Source organism: Salminus brasiliensis, chromosome 8, assembly GCF_030463535.1.
Source record: "Salminus brasiliensis chromosome 8, fSalBra1.hap2, whole genome shotgun sequence".
NCBI classification, from domain to species: domain Eukaryota; kingdom Metazoa; phylum Chordata; class Actinopteri; order Characiformes; family Bryconidae; genus Salminus; species Salminus brasiliensis.
The window spans coordinates 35,305,197-35,330,687 of NC_132885.1; the positions used below are offsets into that span (position 1 = coordinate 35,305,197).

A 25,491-nucleotide genomic window follows, 5' to 3' on the forward strand; every position below is an offset into this window, starting at 1 on the left:
CAGAGATAAAGAACTGCCACAGAAAGTAAAAAAATCATGTGGACTGACGTGGTATAGTAAGATTACCAGATTTTACATAAATATGACTGGGGGTGCATAGTGTTACAAAGTTCTTGCAAGCGTTATCCTATCCACCTCTCCGAAGTTACATACTGCAGTTGCCAGCATGCTGATCCCGGAATAACAATGACAGTGATGCCACTCACCCAATTACTAAGTCAGTAGAGCATCACAATAAAATCATCACATATTGCAGTTTTTGTTTTATTTATTTATTTTCATTTATTTGAGGAAGACCTACATGAAATATAGTTTAGTTTTACCACATCTAGAGGGCTGGGTTCTTTGATTAAAATCTATAGTCACTCCCTTTTTGGTGCTTTTTAAAAAGCTTATATGTAGAATCATCTGCAATAGGTTTCACCAATCTGAACAATGCTTTAACCAGGAACTGTTAAAAGAACAACTGTTAAAAGAACAGGAACAAAGAACTGTTCAAATATCCAAATGGTTCTATATATAACCATTTCCCTGAAAGAATCCTTACTCGCTCTGTTCATGTTCAGCCTTTCACTGCAAGAATTCTATTTGTAGTTTGTAATGAGGAAATTACATTATTCTGTTAGACTGTTTTTGTACAGTACAAATTGTTTTGTTTTTCAAGCTAATTACGTGTTTTACAAATAAAAACTAAAAAACCCTTTATACTATTTATGTATTTCAACAGCATTTTGTAGATAGTTAAGTCTTTCAGCTACTGGTTGAGGAATTTTGACCCTCTCTTCCTTCTAGTTCTTTGAGATTCTTGGGCCGCTGTTATGCACTGCTCTTTTGTGGTCTGATTTTCAGTGATGTTTAGGTTGGGGGGCTGTGAAGTAAATGGCAAACCTTTGCTTGTGTCTCTTGGGGTCTTCCTCTGTTTTTTTTCACAGTGTAAGAGATCTTTGCTTTTAGAATTTGCTGGTATTTATTTAAATCCATTGTTTCCTCTATTCACTGGTTTGTGGAGTCAGAGTGTACCATAGAAATGTCCGCCAACTGTTAAGCAAGTTTCTTTAATTGTATTAATTTGCTTACACATGCGTAAAGCTAAAAATAAATAAATAGAATACATAGGTAGCTAGTTTGCACAACTTTTTTTTGTTTTCTATTTAATTCTATTTAATAAATGAAAAAGTTCTTATTATTTTTGTCATTCTTATTTTCAAAAAAAAAACTCAGTTTGACTTTAGAAATAAATACCCTTTTGAATGAGACACAACAGTCACTTGCACACACATCAATATGACTTCATTCAGCTCTGTGGCACTGCACATAGTGTAACTAGGTCTGTACTAGAAAAATTAGCAATATGGAAAGTTGTGTCAATGTCTTTTTAGGTCTCTTTATAGCTGGTAGAAGATTATGATGATGCCCACTATGAGTGATGGGACAAAACTGGACCTCTCCAGACTCACAGATGAAGAGGCCAGGCATGTATGGCAGGTGATCCAGAGGGATTTCAACCTCCGTAAAAAAGAAGAGGAGAGACTGGGGTAAGACTTACATTAATATAAAATATAGGTATACTTATGTAACCAAAATAAACAAAATACAAACTGCACATAACTGTAAATGTCATGTAACAGTCATGTGGGACTTGATTTGTAAATATGTGATCAAACAAAGCTAAACATTTCATAGACTAGTTTTGGAACAGACCTCACATGAATGGAAATTCTCAGGGAAATTCACTCAGGGAAAAACACAATGATGATAATGGTAATGTTTCGTTCGTGTCGGATATGTGTGTCACCACGTTGTGTAAAAACAATACAACATTGTGACAAACAAAGCTGATTGACGCCTTCCTACCATTAGAAGTAGAAAAATGAAAAGGGTTCCCCACCTACCTTTTATAAATAACATTCTGTACTGTAGAAACTGCAAGCCGGAAATGCTTGATTTTCTTTTGAATGTTAGACATTTGCTTAAGAGAAACCCTTGTTTGATGAGTGTTAGTACAATACAATGTTATAAGAGAATGAAAAAAAAAACTATTGGAAATTTGATTCAGCTGACACTCCTAATTAGTGACATGCCTCAGGCCTGAGACCTTGTAAAAGGATTGGCAACGTTTAGGGTGGGCAAGTCTTTGTACAGGCCACACTGATGATTATGTTATGAAAGTACCACATGACCTGCGTATGGTGCTTTTGCCACCCATAAGCAGTGCCTTAAATCACACTGGGAAACCCTGGCAAAGAATACTATAATTAATATTTACTTTTAAATAAATTCATATGGCAATTTGTTCACATGTAGAGCTGTAACCAGTTTTACCCAAAAAGCGTGGTGTCACATTTACCTTAAGTGCCCTCTTATACAATAACAAATTCCTACTGGGTTCTATGCTGGGGAGCTGTCCAGGCCCTACTGCAGCAGCCTGAGCAACCTGAAACCATGACATTTCCACCTCCATGCTTCATAGTTGATATAAGGGGTCTTGTGCTCAAATTATGTGTCTGGTTTATGCCAAACATGTCCTCTGTTACTGTATCTAAATGTTTAATCTTTTAATTCATTTGTCCAAAGCACAGTGTTCTCTGGAAAACTTTAGTCTTACTCTTAGCTCTTTGGATCTCATCTTGATAATAACACTCATTTTACCAATCAAGAGCAATTCAAACTAAATGTCTGAGGTTAAATAAAACAGGCTCCATCAAAATTGCCTCTAATACTGTTCTAATCATCAACAGCTACACAACAACAAACAACATTTGAAGAAGTAAACAATAAGGAGGTGTTTAAAAGACATTTCTTCAGCTGTATGAGTTTAATTATACTATCTCCATCTCTTAATATTTTTCAAGTGAAAATCAAACGTCTATATGTTCAAATATATAAAAAAGACTTTTAAGGTTTTTTACTGGGTGTCCTAACTTGACTGTTCATGTAATCCACTGCACATTGGTTACATATATTTCCCACTTTGGCATGATAGCTCAGACAGGGATAAAACCTGTATACTTCAGAGGCCTGACATTTTCAAGGTAAGCCAAAACGGGGCCGTGGCAGCATGCCAATTCTTAGATCATATATATTAGACAGCTTTTGCATGGAAGTCCTACATTGCCAGTGGCAGCTTAGCAAGGGATCAAATCCAGACACTTCATCAAAGGCAGGTCATTTGAAGCTGCAATTCTTGAGACAATACATATTTAGGTACAAAAAGGAAGCCAAACTACTTTTTGGTGGCTTGTTCTAATGAATTATTGTTGAACTATTATTAAGTACTATTTTTAGAAAATCTTATATTACATTCCAGTGACAACTGTTCAGTCTTGACCATCTCCTTGATCACATCAATTGCACATTTCAGCACAGAGGTTTTTCAGTTAAATAAAAGAAACAGTAAAAGGCACTGTGAGATGAAGAACATAATACAATCACCTTAATCACGCCACGTTCATGTCAATACATTAGTAATCAACATAAGATTTTGTGGACAGGTAAGCTATATACTAGTTTTCTATTCAGATATATGTTGAAGCGTCTGTCTCCTCTGTTTTAACTCTCAGGACTAACCTCCACTGCTAAGAACACACTGCTCAGCGCAGGACTTGTTCCATTGGCATTACCTTGGAAATGTGTTTTTTTTTAATTGGTCCAAAAGTCTCAGTTGATTTCCTCTTAGGTTGTTAGCTGTTTTTTGCAGCAGCAGCAGCAGCACACTGCTTCCATGTTTATTGCTCTCAAATTAGGTTTAATCTCACTGACCAGGACCCATCTCACTGTAGTAATATTTTCTTACCTAATAAGAAATATGGTACGACATTATCATACAACATTCTTACCTTTACATTTACATTTAGGGCATTTAGCAGACGCTCTTATCCAGAGCGACTTACAAAAGTGCTTTGCTATTTATATATAACCTCAGCTAGCAATCTTCTGTCCTCAGCAGTTTGTACTCAAACTACACTACAATAGTACGAACATGGCGTACTTTGAATTGAGAATTCCTTAAGATTTTTAAAGACTACTGGCTCACCTTTGATGGCAGCCCCGCCTCTCCCCACTTTGGCTTTAGGGAATAAATGTTAGTGAATATAATGTCACTCATGTAAAGTACTCATGTCCTAACTCATACTAGTGAATAATCATCATCCAATTCTAAAGGTCTGACACGGTTCAACAGGCTCTTCACTTGGCTGGACATGAAAAATGTGATTTTGTGAAAATTGTGACTGTGTTCACATTATCTTTACTTTGACCTGCATTTATGTATGAAATATGCTGTACAAAAGCTGATCATGATTATTAGGGGTCCAAGCACAGAAGGTGCTTTTGTTAGCGGTTTTCTTCCTTTTTCTTTCATGTTCTACAAAAAAGCATCAAAAACTATATAGCTCCACCCACAAAGATTTTGAGCAAATTTACATAATGTGCAAATTGCACCTTACCTTTAATAGTTATTCAAAAAACTACGGAATTTCAACAGTGTGTAGCATCCAGGCCCCGCCCAGAAACATGGGTGGAGCTTATATTGCAAAAATCATTCGAATACAACTCAAACATGCTTTGACTGATTGTTCTACAACTTCAACAGCATGTAACCTAGGGGGGTCATAGATGATTGTCAGTTTGTTGGAACTGCATTGCTAGGTGGAACTGCAATGCTAGGTGCTGCTATAATAAGCAAAAAACTGTTACACAACCAAAGGTTGTCCTATTGTCACGGAAATCCATATGATGCTACTATATGCCGTCCTGGATCAGAATTAGTCTCTATTTAAGAGTTTACACACACAGGAGCGTAAACACATACACAAACACATGAAAGCCCAGGTGCTTAAATAACATGTTGATGTCTAATATACACACGCACAGACACACAGAAAGGCTAAGGTGCTCGAGCTCACCATGTTGACATCTAACACACAAACATGCATACAAGCATAATTATATTTCATCACATTTCATATATCAGGATTAAGCAGGAATGCACACATGTACGTAAACATACACACAAACTGTTTAGTCCTTTTCATCGTACACTCACACGCACATACACACACTGTATGGATATAGTTGGGATGTTACACCATCTTCTCTCAAATGAGAGAACACAGGTTTACAGCTCCACAGCTCAGTGCTGGGGGATTTACACCCTACACCTGGCATTAGGCATGGTGCCAGTAGGTTCATGATTATCTGCCCTTGACTTCTGGGTCATCATCTTTAGTTTCACCCATCCCCCAACATTCCTGCAGCTCTAATCAGCAGCCACCTCCCCCCACCTTCCAACTTCACACTGACTGCTTAGGAATACCAGGACCTAGGTTTTACATGCTGCATGTACACAAACTACACATAATGTGGCTTCTGTCTCAGGAATGCTCCCATATTGACAAATTGGGCCTCTCTGGGCAAATAAGTGCTTGGACCCTGGGAAATGCTGCTTGTGGCTTTATTTCCTGGTATTATTGTTAAAAGTCACCTTGGCTTACATAATCAAAGTGATACTGGCTTAACAACACAGGGTAACACTGACATTTTATTGGCATCAAAAAAGCAATTAAATCACAAACAACCTAAGGTCAAATACATCTTCATATACATGGGACCTAGGCTGAGTACAAACTAAAAAAACACTAGTTCGTACTCACACTAGCCTGACTAGGCTAACACACATAGGCCTATGATATTTTAACTATAACTATAATGTCAGTATCCAAACAAAAACATATAGCATTTTCATAAAAAACATAACAAATAAATCAACATTATAGTATTAAGATACCATAAATATCACATGAACTCTGGGCACAAATCTAGAAGTCCTATGTAGTAACTGAAATGGCCAGGAGTGGAGCTATGGTAACAGGGACTGGAACTGGATCTTTTAAGGAACTGAGCCCTTAAAAGCAGGAACAGGAATTGAACAGATCCTGCATATGACCTGGAACAGTAATGGGGACTGACTTGAGAACAGGAATCCAGGAGCCAGGGCCGGAGACTCTGAGACCATAGGCATGTCTGGAGACCAGGTGACAACAAACGTCCTAGTGTTCAAACAAGCAATAGTTCACAAATGCTTAAAATGGCTATTTTTTTTTCAATACTTTATTGCACAAAATCATTGCTTTTGTTTCCCTGTGAATGGAACATCTGAATGGAATCTATCTTAATTCATGTACTTGTTCCACTGTCCAAGCTGTTCTTTGGTGCACTAACAGGGGGGAGGAGGGAGCCATTTTGGATTCCACCTTGTTTAGATGTCCATGACACACATGGTTTGTTCATGTGACTTTATTAAATTGGAAGTGGGCCATTTCTGAGGCCAGGTATGTTCTCAGTAAAGTCAGATGTGAACCATTTCCATTTCCAACCAAGTCCATTTCCAGATTACTGGTGTATCAGAAAAAAATATTATATGTCAAGAAAAATTAAAACAAATATAGGCACACTATATTAGGAGTTATGTGGATGAATGATCAAAAATCAAATCAGACACTGAAATTGAATTTTTAAACACTACAAACTGTAGCCTCAAAAACATATGAAAAAATGGTATGTTTGATTTCAGACAACCTGAAATCTAATTTTGCTGGTTTTCAATGTGTCCTACTTGCTAGCATTAAATGAATGGCATACCTCCAACAGTGTCCAAGTCTATTATTATTTACCATAAACCATGTCAGCAAAAATGGCTATTTCACAAAAAGGAAATAAATGAAATAAAGATTATTGGCTACAAAATTAGCCAAAACTCTTTTTCCTGCACTGCTCCGTCTTAAAAATGTAGTCTTCCCTAGCTTTTAAAGTTCTATGTAAGTGAGCCTGTGTATCTACATTCCACTCATTTTTGAGAAGATAATAGGATTTGTGCCCCTTAACATGCTGAGCAACATCACATGACAAAGTTTTAGCCTCATTTTTTTCAAAGTGCATTCCAAAGCAAAGAAAAGCTAAAAATAGATCAGTGGAAACTTCATTTTAATGCAGTTTTTCTCCAACAAAGAATCACAGTTCGCTATAACTACACAGCCAAATTTATAAAACTTGGGAGTGCTAGCAGTGACAGTGGCAAGGAAAAACACAAGAGAGGGGAAGACATTTTGGTTGACACCTCCTCTGGTTGACACCAGATAGCAAAATAAACAACACAACAAAAGCATGAAGAAATAAATAAATTGGTATTTGATATACAGTAATGAAAAATTAACAGAAGTTCTCACACAGAAGTGTGATGAGAATTTACCAATGTTTGTTATAAGTCTTATAATGGGAGAAAGAGGGCAGTGGTGGCCCAGCGGAGTGCCGGGCTGTTGATAACAGGATTGTGGGTTCGATTCCCGGGCTCGGCAAGCTGCCACTGTTGGGCCCTTGAGCAACGCCCTTTACCCTCTCTGCTCTGTGTTTGTGTGTGTTCACTACCACAGACGGGTTAAATGTGGACACATTACAATGACAAATATGTGCACCTTTACATTTTAACATGAATATGCGAAGACCTTATGACAATTAGTTTATGTTAGCAGTAATGGCTTGAGAATCTATGCAGTAATCAATGTTATTAAGGAGATGAATTGAGCAGGCTGGTGAGGTTTTCTGGCTCATGTGGCTAATGGCACATGCAGGGAGTTTCATATAGTAGAGGTCCCTAAACAGGACGTTGTGACATGCAGTATTTTACATTTGTATGTGCAGGTCTATAAGGTAGCTCACATGAATCAAGATTAAGTTTTTTGATTAACCACTAGTACCGCTAGTTTTTAGTGAACCAAATTAACTATGCAAGGTGTTGAGGATTAAATAAGTGTAATTATCTCCATCTATTGTAGTGGAAAGATCTCTCTGTTTTTAGGGTTGTTGACATGACATGAACTTTTATCAGTTAAAAAGGAAAGCATTTTGCTAAATTCCACACACAAGTTTCTATTTTAGTACTATTTAGTACTGAAAACCATCCTCAACTCCTGATTTTAAATTGAGAAAGACTTACTTAGGCTTTAAGATCATAAACAAAATAAATTATATTAAAATAATAAAATATATTAAAATATTTTGAATTAACCAAATTGTTTTTTGAGTGGATTTTGGGAACATTTACAATTAGAGCATTTAGCTGATGTTCTTATCCAGAGCGACTTACAAGGGTACTCATTATTACAGAGGTGGGCCAATGTAGTGTTAGGATTCTTGCCCAAGGACTCTTATAACCCCAGTCTCCCACGTGGTGTGGCAGTTCACTGGCAGGTGAACAGTGGTCTTATCTGTTGTGCAACACCAACTACTGGCTATTCTCTCTATTATTGTTATTTTAAGGAAAAATAATTTAGCTTTAACAAGTTCAAATATTGTTTTGTTGATTTCTTCCCTGAAATACTGCATTCATTTAAACCTCAAACATCAATTTAACAGTCAAATACTTCATTACAATAAAAACACTCATGAGGAGACACATGAGAACACTGATGGCAAAGGATATTTTGGAGGCTGTGTCTCAGCTGGAAAAATGCTGATGTTCTCATGTCTCAAAAGCATGCACACATGAAGTAATTTGCTGTGAAGCTCCATCTTTTTGAAAAGCAAATATTTTACGTGTTTTTATGTGTTTTTACGTGTGTTTAAATTGATGAGCACTTTTGGAGATGTTTTTTTTTCTTCAAATGCCAACATTTCTGTTAAGATGGGGAAATATGTGCTCACAGTGCTTACATAACTGATCACAGAATTTGGCCAGCGATTAGCCAGACTTTGCTGTCCATTTGGATAGACATTCCAGTGTTATAAAGCTCTTTCTCTGTTGCTGTAAAAGGAGTACAGGAGGAAGTTCAGTCATAATTCATTTAGCAGTCAACACCAGATGCTCCCACAACTAGAGTTCTACAGTAGCTTGGAAAAAAACAAATAGACTTATACTAGTGCATCTCATAAAATTAGAACTTAATGATAAGGGTTTGTTTTTTCATAATTTACTTTAAAAAGATAAACTCATATTTTATATTAATTACACGTGACATATTTCAAGCCTTGGTTTTTGAATTAAATTATTTGAATATTTCAATGAGATAAAACAGACCGGAATGTTAATTTATTCACTCAATACCTGGTTGGGACTCCTATACCACAAATTACTACATAAATGTGAAATGGAGGCAATCAGCTTGTGGCACTGCTGAGATGTGATTAAGCCCAGGTTGATTTGATAGTGGCCTTAAGCCCATCCTCATTGCTAGATTGTGTTTTTCACAACTTCCTCTTGACAATGCTGACCAATCAAGCACCATAATATTACTGTGCTTGATTGGCCAGCATTGTCCAGCACCATAGTTTTGGCACTGTGGGCAGTGTTAAGTCCTGCTGGAAAAGGAAATCAGCATGGCCATAAACCTTGTCAGCAGATTGAAGCATGAAGTGCTCTAGATTTCTGCACTGTCAGCCTATATGTAGTTTGTTTTGCAAGTGGGTTATGTGGGTTAACTCCTAAGGTATATTTTATCTTTCATTTCATTAGATGAAAGAAAAAATATAAAAAAACAGCTAAACCAGCTAAACAGCTAACCATCATTTCTGTCCAGGCCTGTTTCATGGGTTTATTTTTTTAAATAATTCTGTTGACGCATGGTTGAAAAACAATGTCTGACTTTCATTGGTTAATTTTCATAGCATTTTTATTTATTATTACTTTTGTCAGTTATTTCTGTGACCATCGTGGGTTTTTCTTTCACTAACCAAGGGGTACCAATAATTTTGTCCAAGTGTGTATGTTTGACATACTATCATACTACAATAAACAAACATTTACAGATTTGTATGAAAGTTGTTCATAACTAATGGCAACAATACATCAAAATGTGTCAAAAGACAATGCATGTATAATGCTTTAATGATATTGATAAACTTAATAAAACTTACATGAATAATAAGCATTGAATGAACAAATTAAAGACATGGCTGACAAATAAACATAAACTTGCTTGTAAGTTAGTAAGACTTTTATTTATTCATTTCATGTGAGTAATAATGTACTACTACTGGCCCACATTCTGTATTGTTAGTTAGCTATGTTCGGTGATTGTTTGAGTTATTACCTATTAGGACAGTGCTTACTGCATTGATGTTCATATCTGGCTGAAACATACTTCTTGCACACTAGTTGGTTAGCTGCCTTTGTTTGCTTTTAAGTATATTGTCAAAAGAAAATAGTATATTTAGATGAAAAAAAAAACAATGATTATTACAAATGATGGTTTATTATGCATTTAAGTATATAAAAAAAGTCAATATCACACTAATAGGCCTTAGCATGAGACATGCACTCAAATCTGCATGAGGAGGGGTTGTAATATAGGGTGAAGGAGAGTTTTGGCAGGATACTGCTATCCTCAGTTCTGTGAGTGTCAGCACATTTGCTATCTTCAGTTCTGCAGGTGTCAGCACTCTTTTTTAAAAGGGACATGCATTTGATCTGGACATAAGCGAAACTGGAAGGTACCTGGTTTTCTCGAAAAAGACCCTTGCCTTAGAGATAAGCGGGTCCGAGCAAGTAAATTTTATGATAAAGAAATATGCATAGGGGTTACAGCATCAAGATGAAGGAGATAAGGACAGTATATTAGGTATATTAGTATATTAGACAGAATCAGATGCATTCAGACTGCTTTGGGGAGATGCTGGCTGTCTCAGGCTAACACATTATACTGCATAGTGCCTTAGTCTTTATATCCTTTGAGAACTTTATAGAAAAATAAAGTTTGTATTCTGCCTTTCTTGACTTAGGAGTTGGATTTATTTATGTGTCATTTCTGTAAGAGCTTATTAGCTGATTGGACAAAATATAGATAAAAAATAAAACTTTTACATTTTTTTATATTACCTTTCTTTTATCTAAAAGTATGTTCATTATAGTTAAGAGCAAATTGCAAAATTGTTCTGTTCAATCATTGATTTGGTCAGGTGTATTACAATTACTAAGGAAAACTGTAATAATGTTTAATAATTGCCATTTTTAGTTTTCACTTTACATGAGATATACTGAACACCTAATAAGTGTTTAATAAATCTTTCTGTTGCATTACTACAGTATAATTAAAATGTTTTTTACTTTACATCAAGCACATTAAAATCACTAAATAAAGCATTTTTATCATGTAATATAACCAGGACAGGCTTTACACATGCATTTCTGGACAAAATGAGAGTTATAGCAGAACCATCACAGAAAGTGAAAGAAGCGAATGTGAGGTGATACAGTACTATAACAAATGTTACACAAACATGACATGCAGCGCATGCCAAGCCCAGAGTGGCCATCATATAGATGCTGTTCTCCAGTCAGTGGAACATTAAAATTTTTGAAGCTGTGATTTTAGGGATTTTAGGGATTAATTATTTTACTTCAGGTGAGTAATGTCCAATCATTATTTTCTTCATTATTTCCTTTAAAACCTTCAAGAATTTTGGGTATATACTAATATACTGTAATGGTACCACATAGTGTTCCCAATATACCTTTGTCTCTTAATTCCTTCTTTCCCTGCAGAGACCTGAAGTCAAAAATAGTGAAAGAAGACACAAAAAGAGAGCTGCTGGGCTACCAGTCCAACCTCAGCGACTCACTCTGCATACATTGCCTGCAGCCTTTCAAGTTCCTACTCAATACTAAACACCAATGCTTGGACTGCAAACTCTTTGTGTGCAAGGTCTGCAGCCGATTCAACAAAAAAGAGCATGGCTGGGTCTGTGAACCATGCCAAAAGGCCAGGTAAGTTAAAAGCCAGATCTCATATTCTCTTAATCTCATCCTTAGTCTCTTGTTTTAGTTTTTGTGGGGCAAAGAACAAACACTCTCAGCGAATGTGTTGAATGTTTTGCCAAAACCTGGGTAGCAAGCAATTTTTATCACTTAACATAATCAAGCCTTTCATTAAATTAGGCAGATGTGTTATGAGGGGGGTTTTACATTGATCTTATTAACAACCCATCAAAATATCTGAATAAGAACTATGGTTTGTAAATAAAGAAGCAGTTGTACTGTTTTGTAAGTCAAACGAACAATAGAATAAATATTTTGCAAACAAACTATATCAACATTCACAGGCAGTTTCAGTGCTTGACACAAACATCAAGGTTACATTTTAACTCCTTTAACTCATAACAGAGCAGCAGAATCATATTTCTCCTCTCATTTGTTTTTTATTCTGTTAGGTTGAACCAAGTTATGTTGTTTATAATCCTTTTCCAGAAAGTTAGTTAATCATAATTGCTGGTGTGATATTTGTCCTAATGCTTATTCCAAACAGATCTTAATTAGCCTTTTAAACATATTGGTTAATCAATTGAGTGCATTTGCCAATTGAGACTTGCTTATGTAAACACTTTTTAAAAAAGATAATTAAATCAATTTAAGTTAACATACAGTGCAGACCATCATTCAGTATTTGAAAGCAGGCTTCACTCTTGATATCTCAGATTTTAGCAGTTTTTTTGGAAAACATAGAGGGACATGGAGGGAAGATTAGGAAACAGATTTGAATTTGTTTGGAAGCTGATAGAGGTTTAGGTAGCTAACACGTATCCAAAAATCGTTTGATGCAATCCTCCATTAGTTTTTCTCTTCCATCCATGTCCAGAGAAGTCAGCTAGCAATGTCATGGAATATAAACTTCTTAATGACGTTTGACACAGGAATGTTAAGATCTCTTGAGATGGACTTAGAGGTAGTTGTGAGTGTCCATACATGCTCTGCTTTCTTCTCTCCATGTTAAGTGCAGTACACAGATGCAAAGAATAAGTCAACTTCTCCATTCTTTATAGAAGGATATCAGCTTTTATCAAGCTTTGTTTGTGTTGTTCCAAAAATTACAACACAAAAAATACATTTTAAAAGGGGTGCCAAAATTTTGGCCATGACTATATTCCCAAAATGTGTTGTATGCAGTCATATAGAATCCTTAATGTATACCAGGAACTTATGTTAACTCTTCCTTTGTAGACTCTTGAAAATTGGTACATTGGAATGGTTCCATGAAAATGTGCGTTCTCGCTTTAAACGTTTTGGCAGCGCAAAAGTGTTGAAGTCACTCTACAAGAGACTGAACGAAGAGCAAACCTGTTTCCAAACTGATTTGAGAGGTACGTCTCAAGTGCATCTCAGGTAGGGCTCAATCTGAAAATAAGACAGTTATAATAACAGTTTGTAAAGATGTACTGCATATGATGTAACACTGAGATTTCTCACATGATATGGAAAGGTTAACTAAAACACGCTATGTCTGCTGATACCAGGAAATCTATTTAATTGTGTGTAAGAGAATTCATGTGACTAGCCAATTTAGAACAATTAAACTACAGAGCAAAGGAATTATAGAGGATTTTTCTCCATTCCTCATTGAATGTACTTTTAGCCTTGTTTGTGTTCTATTTTGTGTTATATTTATTTGTATCTATTGCACATAAACCTATTGACCATTTTCAATTCATTAAAGGAAGTTTCATATAGCAAATATAGCGTATGTCAAATCCTCCTCACTTCAAGGGATTTGGTAAAAGATTCTGAAAAGCAGCAACTTGGCTCTGTCTAGTTATCCATGTGATTCTCGCAGTCACATGCCTCTCTGTCTGTGTGTGCTTGGAACCAAGTGTACCTTCTTTATTCAGTTTTCAAGCTTGAAGAACTGGCCTGAAAGAGGAGGTCAGCCTTAAGGGGATTCCAGTTATTTTTAAAAACCATTACACATACGAAAAGTAAACTCCAGTACACATATGGATATATTATGATGGTAACTGTTTTTTTTATTAACTGTTATTTGTCTGTATATCTCCAGAGGATGACACTTATTGCATGCCTGATGTTCACAGTAAGTTGTATAATAATGTACATTCTGTATGTTTAAATGTATGTAAATAAACTAATTTTTAATTCCACATTTTCTGAACTGCATCTTAGGACAGTATAGTGACTGCAAACAAGACTTTAAGTAACAATCTAGCACATTTTACAGTCTCAGAGACATATGATCATTAAATCAAGAACAATGATCAGACAGGATTGTCATTTTGATAAACAATTAATTTAGATTAAAATAGTTTGTATTTTACATTACCAGCTGACAGAATATTCATATAATGATTTATTTTTATCAGAGCAGACTATTATCAGTGGAATTTCCTATACTGATGTTATGCGCATTCATGTAAGGTCAGAGTTACTGAGGTTGAATTTCCATCAAAACCAACCACAAAGTACACCCAAACTGACCCACTGTGTAGAAAATAATGCACATAATATCCAATCTAATTTATTTGTATAACGCTTTTTACAACTGGTGAAACCAAAGGTGATGGTGTCAAGGAAAAACTCCCACAGAGGTGGAGGCAGAAACCTTGGGAGGAAACAAGACTTACAGGGGACCCATCATCCTCCTGGTCTGAAGAATTTATAAATTATTAATAAAAGTCACAGAACCACATAGACTGTTCTACTGCTCAGGTGTGCAAAATAATATGATAATCACAATAATAACTTACAGCATACTACAATATAATATCAGTTATGATGGTAAGATTTTACCATGGTCATTGGGCTGGTATCAGTGGGAGAAGGGTGTGCAGCTGGTCTCAGTATAATACAGAATACTGACAATACTATGTAAAAAAAAAGTAATTAAACATAACTGTCAATAAATTGGACATATTTGAAAAACACACTACACTGCAAAAGATTTAAATCAAATATTTTTGTAAATATCTTTGCTGATAGATAGAATAATGTAGAATATACCAACAACCAATAAATATTTTATTTTCAGAGCCTTTAAAACAAATACCTTTACAATAAAACCACATACAATACAATAAATACTTTATTAAAAAATAATCTTGCCCTGATTGTTTTTGCTTTTATATTGTCATTGATTATGTATAAAATATAATAAATATTCATATATATCATATTCCATATTTTATTCCATACTATACCTTATAATCCTGATGCACCGTTGCACCAGCTCTGAGCACCTATACTATACTATATTTATATGAGGCTTCGTTCAGTCTTGATTCAGTCTTATTTATGAGCATCTCCCTGAATTCCTGTATTAAGGTGAGATGGCAAGATAATTTGAAATAATGAGATGAGTTACTTAGAAATTAGATCTAAAGTCACAATAACAAGATAAACCTTAAGCAGTTCAGGGCTTTCTTACTGGCTCACAATTTAAATTGGGGCAGAAAAAAATTGAAGTGCAGATTTATTGTACGGTTTATTGTTTGAAATATAATTATTTTATTTATTTAGCACATAATCATTTTATGTTAATAAATAGTATTAGTATATTACATCAATCACAAGTGTATTTATGTTGTTATCTGTTGTTATGACACTTGACATGAAAAGTGGATTTGATACACTTGCACTTTAAAAAATTAGTGCTCTTTGGAACAAAACCACTTTGCAGAAGCCAGCACCTTGTGATCTAAGTAATTGTGATTCTTCGTAATAGGAAACAAGATCTTGTAATCAGGAGCGAATCTGTGTGGGGCTTTATATGCCAATACAAGGATTTTATAATCAATACGAAGATGAACTGGAAGTAATAAAGGCATGTACTATTTTTTCTGCACCATGGAATAATGTAGCTTGGCAATGTGAGCAATGTGTGCAATGTTTTAGAAATATTACATACGTGTTCAAATCATAGATCTGATTCGAGGATTTTTAGCGGCTGAACCAGGTATGACAAAGAAAAAGAATTTATTTATTGTGTCTTTTAGACCCAAAAGGAGACCCCTCTGTTTTGTCGTTGTTTAGGAGAAGGAAATTATGCAACATCCACGAGTGAAAAGTGTGTCCAGTGTGGCAGGTATTGAGAAACAGATGAGGCCTCTAACCAGCCTCTCAATGCACTTCCTTATAATAGGGGTTAGAGCAACTCGGCGACAGTCATTTAAGCAGGTAATGCTGGCTGTCTTTGTGTTTAGAGTTGTTAGAGCTGGCGGAGTTGAAGATCAGGCAGGCATGAATAACTTATGCCTCGACTGGGGAAACAAACTTTCGAAGGCCCAACCTAGGGGAAAGCAAACGTCCACGTGGAGAGAAGGCAGGGGATGGCAGGCAAGAAGGCAGATACGAGCAGGGCAGAACCTGAAAAGAGAGTTGGAATGTTGGGTTGGAAGCCAGGGAGAACAAATCCTCAGAGAAGCAGCCTGCTAAAGTTTAAGAAAGCTTGCACACAAGACAGGCAGAGGTAGGCAATACAGTGAACAGGCGCTCACGTCTCACAGGCGTCTTCCAGCAATTGCAAAAACTTTGTCATAGACACATGCACAAGGTACAGATGTTATTTATAGAAAGTTAGGAAGGAAGGGCATGTTACATGTTACTTACCCAAATTTATTTTTCATAACATCACTATCAGCCAATCCTGATAATAAACCTTGACTAAAGACAATTGAAGACTGTGTAAAATGTGAAATGCTGATTGTTGTGTAACTTCCTCTTTCTAAACAGTGAAAAAACAGAGGTTCTCCCTCCATCTGTTATACCTGGTTCAGCAGCTAATATCTTGTTGTCATGTTCAGCAGCTAAAAATCTGGTTGGCATAATAGATTCAGATCTTTCATTTGATCAATACATTGGTAATATTACCAGGGCAGCGTTTCTACATATTTGTAACATTGCTATGAAATACTTATCCCTACATGATGCAGAAAAAGTTGTACTTGCCTTTGTGACTTCATTGCTAGGCTATCATGAAAAATTATCATATCAGCTTAGTTATATCAGCACTGCACTGATATCCAGTTATATTCCATATTGATTATTAAATTCTAATTCCATAATTTTCTCATTGTGCCGAAATCATACTGAACCAGGAGGTCCAAACCATGCTCCAAACAAACTGTGACTTTTGTTATCCATTACACATAATTAGCCATTTAGCTTAAATAGTTAAAACACTTGCTGTTTAACTTGCATAAAAGAAAAAAAACATTCAAGGTGTTTACATAACTAAAAAACAGGAAGACTGACATATGAAGATTCAGACAAAATTAACCATGAACCAAAGCAAATGCTCTTGCAAAGATACCTTCCTGCAGCTTAAAGCCATATCCACCCCACATGCTCCAATTGATTACTGCCTCAGAAATAATTTATTGGCTAAATAAAGAGTATAAGATTTGGGTTGGACTTGAACACACCCAAATTTAGCCCAAATTTATCAACACTGAGGACAAATCCTACGACAAAATTAGATGCTGGCAAAGCAGCCTGGATGCTGGCAAAAGCGCTTTGTTAGAAATAGGAAACCATCTGAGAGTTCTGAGTAGCACCAACAGTCATTGGGAAAATAATTAGCTGCAAGCAACTCTCGGCTTTTACAGCAATATGAATACTGAAGCATTGTGCATATGCAGTGTAATACATGACTTAGCATTATTTCCTTCATACAGGTAATTCGCTCTGCAGTCAAGAGGATGAACACTCAGAAAACTTGGGGAGGGAACACTACAGACTGGTACTACACTTACATCTATTTACATTTATGGAATGCATTATTTCGAAGTCTCTGCTTGGGCTATTATCTTATTTCTTAAATGTGAGACTTTTAAAATTGGTATTGATATTGGTACAAAAATGACTATGCATTTGTGTGGCAGTACAAAAGATTGTCACAGACATAGGTATACAGTAACAATTGAAATCAATTTTCCTCATTGACTATTCAGTCTTTACTAAAAAACAACTTAGTTCATGATGAATTATGCTGATCTAAACTAACTTAGGATGGTTTGGTGCAGGTGTAGTTCTGTTTGACCAGCATATCAGTGTTCAAAACCAAATACTGATTTATGCTGGTCTGGTGTAGTTCTAGCTGACCAACATTATAGTATTAAAAACAAGTTTGTGTTTGTGTATATATAGATAGATTTGTGTAGTGTGTATGGGTGGCTATAGGTGTTTATGCCAGACATGTTGCCAGTGATCAGACATGTTATTATATTAATGTTGACCTATTCAGACACAAATATATCTAAATGATTACATACATATAATTTTCATTATATAACTATTATGTACTATTTATATATTATATAACTATTTATGTATGAATAAACTGTGTATGACAGGCATATAAGTTATATCTAAGCAGTGTTTGTGTTATAAATATAGTCAACCTGAAATAAAAAAAATGTACAGGGAAATTACATGGAGAGTATTAATGATTTGATGTTTTATAAATTGATGTAATGATTTACATCCTCCTGAATTTTTTGTTATTTAGCTCTATATATATATATATATATATATATATATATATATATGTGTGTGTGTGTGTGTGTGTGTGTGTGTGTGTACAGTGGAGGAAATAAGTATTTGACCCCCCATTGACTTTTTAGTTTTAGTTTTAAGTTTTAATACAAAAAACTAAATGAAACATCTCTTGAAACATCTTTTATGCCTGCTTTATTTTAACAGTGACACATAGAATATCAAAAGAAAAACTGAGAAAATTACATGAAATGAAAAATTAAAATGAACTTGAATTTCATTGAAGGAAATAAGTATTTGACCCCCTAGTAAAACATCATTTAATACTTGGTGGCAAAACCCTTGTTAGCATGCACAGCAGTCAGAAGTTTCTTGTAGTTTTTTATAAGGTTTGCACACACTTCAGGAGTTCATTTTGGCCCACTCCTCTCTGCAGATCATCTCCAAATCCTTATGGTTTTTAGGCGTTCATTTGGAAACGTAAAGCTTCAGCTCTCTCCATAGATTTTCTATGGGACTCAGGTCCTAAGACTGGCTAGGCCATTCCATGACCTTGACATGCTTCTTATGGAGCCACTCCTTTGTTTCCTTGGTTGTATGTTTTGGGTCGTTGTCATGCTATAAGACCCATCCATGACCCATTTTCAGTGCCCTGGCAGAGGCAAGGAGGTTGTCCCCTTAGGATTTTGCAATGCATGGCCCCGTTCATCTTCCCGTCAATGAGGTGAAGTTGGCCTGTGCCCTTAAAAGAAAAACATAAACTTAAAACTCAAAACATAAAACTTCCACCACCATGCTTGGATGGTGTTTTTTTCATGCTTTAGATGGTGTATTTTTCTTCCTCTAAACACAGGCCAAAGAGCTCAATTTTGGTCTCATCTGACCACAGCACCTTCTCCCAGTCTCTCTCAGAGTCATTAATATGTTCATTGGCGAACTTGAGGCGGGCTATGACATGAGTCTTCTTGAGCAGAGGAACCTTGGGTGCACTGCAGGATTTTAAACCATTACGTCTCAGTGTATTACCAATGTTTTTTTTTTGGAGACTGTGGTCCCAGCTGCCTTGAGATCAATAACCAGCTCCTCTCGTGGAGTTCTTGGCTGATTTTTAACCTTTCTCATGATCAGTGAGACTCCACAAGGTGATATCTTGTATGGAGCTTCAGGCCTAGGTCGTTTAACAATAATGTTGTACTTCTTCCACTTCCGAAAAATTGCACCAACAGTTGTCACCTTCTCATCCAGCTTCTTACTTATGGCTTTGTAGTCCATTCCAGCCTTGTGCAGGTCAACAATTCTGTCCCTGACATCTTTAGACAGCTCTTTAGTCTTGCCCATGGTGGAGATGGAGTCTCTTGGCAGGTGGCCTTTTACACAGGTGACAATTTGGGACAGGTGTCTCTCATGCAGGTAATGACTTCACTGAGATTAGGGCATATCAGTGATCTGTGGGAGCCAACATTAGTCATGTTTTTTAGGGGATCAAATACTTAGTTCCCTCAATGAAATGCAAATTATTTTTTATTTAAATATTATTTTATTTTCTAGATTTTTGACATTCCATCTCTCACTGTTAAAATGAAGCTGCCATACAAATCATAGACTGTTTAATTATTTGTCAGAGTACAAACTTTCAAAATCAGTGGGGGTTCAAATACTTATTTCCTCCACTGTCTACATAATGTCTATAAAAAGTATTCACTCCCTGTTTTCCTTTTATTGCTTTTATAAGTAAGGGTCATGGTTAATAGAATAATATATATAATTAATATATAATAAAATAATTGTGTCAAGCAAAAACATATGTGTTCAAAGTAATGTCAACTACATAAAAATATGTTATGTAAAATAAGTGATACTAATAGTATCACAATTTGTGAAATGGAGATCACCTGAGTGCAGTGAATATGTATGAAGTGATTATAGTATAAATGCACTTGGAAGTCACTGGTTAGTCAGTATTAATGGCTACAAATTATATGGGACATGTGTTAATGTGCACAAAGGAGACTTGTGAGGGAGGCCACTGAGACACCTATGACTACTCTGAAAGAGTTAAAAACTTTTAGGAGCTGAGATAACTGTTGGTTGGATTCTTCACCAGTCAAGAAAGAGTGGCAAAGAGAATTAAATCTTGACCATAGTTTGCCCAAGACATGTGGGAGACTCCAAGTTCAACTGGAAGACGTTCAGTGAAGCATGGTGGTGGCAACATCATGCTGTGGGGATGTTTCTCAGCAACAGGCTTGTTTAGGTAAAATGGTTATAGAATTAGGTAAATTCTCAATAGAGAATGTGGAGCTGGACTTTAAAAAGGACTGTTTACAGCGGATCCCCGTGCAGCCTGACAGAGACAGAGTAGTTTTGCAGCAAGGAATGCAGATATTCAAGCCTGATTAAAATCACAAAAAATCTTGAAAAAAGAGCCAAATTATATTGACCACAATGATTTCTAATTCCATTAAAAAAGCTACAAATAAGGACAACATCCAAGGGAATGAATGCTTGTGTGTGTGAATATATATATATATATATATATATATATATATATATATACACATATATACATATACACTACATTGCCAAAAGTATTCGCTCCCCGGCCTTCGCACGCATATGCATTGAGTGGCTTCCCATTCTTAATCCAGGGTTTAACATGATGTGGGGCCAATTTCTGGGAATTTTTGACACTGATGTTAGATAAGAAGGCCTGGCTTGCAGTCTCCGCTCTAATTCATTCCAAAGGTGCTCTATCGGGTTGAGGTCAGGACTCTGTGCAGGCCAGTCAAGTTCTTTTACAGCAAACTCGCTTATCCATGTCTTTATGGACCTTGCTTTGTTCACTAATATGCAGTCATGTTGGAACAGGAAGGGCCCATCCCCTTCCTCAACTGTTCCCGCAAAGTTGGGAGCATGAAATTGACCAAAATCTCTTGGTATGCTGAAGCCGGACTAGACTTGTTGCACAGGTAGCATCCTATCACGATACCATGCTGGAATTCACTGAGCTCTTGAGAGTGACCTATTCTTCCACAAATGTTTATGGGAGCAGTCTTCCTAGGCATCTTCCCCAGCATGCCTAGGTGCTTCATTTTTTACACATGTGGCCATGGAATTGATTGGAACACTTTCAATGATTTGGATGGGTGAGTGAACACTTTTGGCAATATAGTGTATATGACCAAGGAATGATCCGCTTACCATACAGGAGCACTTTGTAGTTCTATAATTACAGATTGTAGTCCATCTGTTTCTCTGCACACTTTGTTAACCTCTTTCCATCCTGTTTGTCAATGGTCAGGACCTCACAGGACCACCACAGATTGGTTGGTGGGTCATTCTCAAAACTGCAGTGACACTAGCGTGTGTGTTGTGCAGGAATGAGTGGATCAAACACAGCAGTGCTGCTAGAGTTTTAAAACATATTAGCGTCTTTGCCTGATGCCATTAACCAATAGTCCTCCAACCAGAAATATCCAGCCAACAGCGTCCTATGCGTAGCATCTTGTGACCACTGATAAAGGGCTTAAGGATGACCAATACAAACTGTCTAGCAACAGATGAACATCTGTCCCTGACTTTACATCTACAAGATGGACTAACTAGGTAGGGGTGAACACAGTGTTCAAAAAACATCTCATGATCTAAGGACCACTGGTTTGAATCCTGGGTCATACTGCTTGCCATCAGTCTTGTTCTCTCAGGGGTGGGTTGACGGCACTTCTCCACATCATTCCAAGTGTGATCTTGGACAGCAGTTCGACAAGAGGTGGTGGCTGGCTTCACATGTGTCAGAGGAGACGTGCTAGTCTTCACTCTTCTAGTGTTGGGGACATTGCTAGTGATATGCAGAGTTTAAATGACGGCAACACACAGTAACACCACCACCATGTATGTGTCACTGCAGTGCTGAGAATGACCCATCAACCAAACCAAAGTGCTGACCATTGAAGAACAGGGTGAAAAAAGGCTAACAAAGTATGCAGAGATGATTAATTATAGAACTACAAAGTGCTTCTATATAGCAAGTGGGGCTGATGCCAAAGCTGAGGTGGCCATAATAATCTGATATGACTTTTTATGTACACGCACATGCACACACAAACACAAACACAGTTTTGTTTTGTTTTGGAATATATGTTTGGTCCATTCATCAAGACATTTTGACACAATGTAACTTGTAGTTATGTCAAAAAGTGAAAAGAAGAAATATAGTGTTTGTGTAACAGGGTTGATACATGAATTATAATGATGCTGTTCTGATTTTTCTTTTTTTTTTTTTTCTCCAACAAAATATTTTTTACATGTATGCCTTAAGACGAAGACAGGGAAACGACTGCTCCTAGTTGATCCTCAGGATTTTAAACTTGGGACCGATTACTCCATCCACTTTTATCGTCATTCTTTCAAGGTACTGATACATTTAACTGATATATTGAATTCTATTAGGGCTCCTTACATTAGATTCTGTCATAGACAGTAAACTTTCTTAATGCAGCATCATAAGATTTTTTTATATTGCTCATGGGGTCCCTTGACAGAGGAATTGTAATTCCCTTTCACACCACTGCAGTACTTAAAGCTTCAGTCCTTGGCTTATATGCATTTGCATCATATGCATTTCACAAGCTGAGAGATACAGAACTGGTATCTGAAGCGAGAAAAGTCCTGACAAAGTTTTTACATAGATTTTACACAAATATGTCTGGGGTTGTGCAGCATCCTGCAGTTCTCACAAGCAGCCTTGTGTCTGCACCACCAAAGTTAAATAGTGAAGCAGCAGTGTCCCGACCCAAAGTTGGAATTACTGAGCTAAATGACTGATTTGTAAAAAATTCGAAATTTGTATTTTGTTTCACTATCCATAAAATAGTATTTTTTGCTATAAGTCTGCAATCATCTTCCATTAACAAAAATGAATGTTGCATTGTGCTTTCTGCTCTTAAAGAGAATGAGAGAAATTAACCTAATTGGCTGTTAATTCAGTGCCTCTAACCACACCTGCTGATAATGATAATCTAAAGTATTAAATCTGACTCCAACTTTTTTTTTACAGTTTTGCCGCTCTGGGTCAGATTAGGTCCTACACTGCCACACCACACTGTGTTATGTCTCGTTCTGCTGGCCTCAGTGGGAAACTTATGCATAGGTCAAATTCTCCAGTGTGCTAGGGCTGAACTCCGCCCTTCATCTGTGGCTCATCTTCAGCACACAGGTGCTGTTCATGTTTGGACTAATTAGGACACGTCTTAAGAACCCCAGTTTTGGGTGCTCTTAGTTAAGATGTGAAGTTTCACTATCAACTCCTGGTGTGTTTGTGGTGTTTGTGGTGTGTTTATTCTGGTTATGGCCATCTGCCTTGTTCTCTTATTATCTGGATTATGGATTTTTCTGTGTTGAACCTGCCTGCCTGTTTTCTGACTTCTGCCAGTCCTGAGGATGAGTATTACTTTAGCCCTCTACACATGCAGCCTGTCTCAATGTGTGTTACACGCTGTATGTTATGTGTGCTTAAATGTGACTGAAAGCAAAAAACATAAAATCTTGCATAGACATTATGACACAATGTGCGGGGGGGGGGGGGGGGGTAGTAGGAAATAGGAATTTTTATAGGCCTCCTGTAGAGGGCAGTTTTTGGGCTACTGTTTGGTGTTGAAAAGGTAATTATTACTAAGAGGTTTATACTAATGCAGGTAGTGCATCTGCATATACTGTGTCTGTGGTATTTGACAGAAGAGTAGTGGTTGACAAAGTAATTGCTTCCATGCACAGGTGTAGGTAAACACTATCCAGGACTAATAACAGTCAATTTAACAGTATTGAAATTCCACTGTTACTGTAGGACTTTACTGGCTGTTTTATTTGATGTGTGTTGCTGACAGATTTGAATGCTTAGTAGTGTAATATAATATTCTGATATTATAATTAGAATATTTTTGGGTTAAAGTCTGTGTACATCTCTGTCCCCTATTCCTGTTCCCCTGTCAGTGTTCAGTTTCCTGGTCAGTCTCCCGTCAGGCCTTCTGTCCTGCCTCTTGTATTATCTCCCATTTTCTCTCTCATCCTGTCCTGTGTCCAGCCCATTGTCCAGATAGTGTTCTTGTCTTCCTCCTTTGGTCCTTTCCTATCTTCTGTTTGCCCTGTCTCATCTCTTGTTCTGTTATCCATTATCTGTTGTCTCCTGTACTGTCCTATGTCTGTCTTTCTTTTGTGTGCTTCTCCACTGAGCCAGCCCCTGCTCAGACTGCTTGCACATAAATCCTGCCTTTAACCTGCAACAATGTCAAATGGCTGTGCACACATTAAATAATAAATAATTGCCTGTGCATACATGCAAGTACATAGTATCTTAAACACCTGGTTTGTGCAGCACAATTTGTAAAAACAGAATAACTATTTAGAATTCAAAGTGTAGCATTAGTGACTCTGTTCATACTGCTAAACCCTGATAGCTACATATACACTACTCACAAAAAGTCAGTTGCAAGTTCAAACAGCATGTTCTCAGAGTGGCCACTGAGTTTAGAGTGTCCGTGTCATCAGCAGGTTGCAGTAGAGATACAGAGAGACCACATCCCGTACTGATGAATGCTTCATTGTGAACAGTGCCTTGTGGAACCAGATGATGAATGCCACACCAGTCCAGGCACATTTAAGGGAGGTGAGAGGCACTAAAGCGTCTCCTCAGACCATTTGAAACAGTTTGGTCTGTGTGCTAGATGACCTGAAAGGGTACCTGACCACACCACCAGGCATAGGCATCATCGTCTTGCATGGACCAGAAAGCATTTACACTGGACGAGTGACCAGTGGTCCTCAATGCTGTTCACAGACAAAAGTTGATTCACGCTAAGCAGAAATGATGGCAACCAACATGCTGGAGGTGTCAATGAGCGATCTGTTTATTAGCCACTGTTGTCACCAGACGAGCCTTTTGGGATGATGGTGTTACAGTGTGGGCAGGTGTGTCTAGTCAATACAGAACATCCCTACACTTTGTGAATGGTACAGTGACAAGCCCATACTACTTAATATCAATAATCCAGTCATTGTGCCTCTGCATGAACAACACAGGCCTAATTTTATCTTCATGGACAGCAATGCTCAGGCTCATCGAGATCGCATCATTAGGCAATGGCTGCTGGAGACTGGGTTACCTCAAATGGAGTGGCCTGCACTTTCTCCAGACCTGAATCCCATAGAAAACCTTTGGGATCTGCAGAGTT

The 25,491-nt window shown here is 36.9% G+C and overlaps 1 protein-coding gene across 1 annotated transcript in view; it reads left to right on the forward strand.

The window, feature by feature from the left end:
* The first annotated feature begins 1,407 nt into the window (after positions 1-1,407).
* Positions 1,408-25,491, forward strand: part of mlphb (melanophilin b) — a 33,863-nt gene continuing 9,779 nt past the window's right edge. Inside the window, exons 1-6 of the mRNA XM_072686456.1 lie at positions 1,408-1,535; positions 11,534-11,755; positions 12,986-13,125; positions 13,818-13,850; positions 17,446-17,510; positions 22,584-22,676. Of these exons, the coding sequence (XP_072542557.1) occupies positions 1,408-1,535; positions 11,534-11,755; positions 12,986-13,125; positions 13,818-13,850; positions 17,446-17,510; positions 22,584-22,676 (681 nt within the window). The remainder of the gene's footprint in view (positions 1,536-11,533; positions 11,756-12,985; positions 13,126-13,817; positions 13,851-17,445; positions 17,511-22,583; positions 22,677-25,491) is intronic.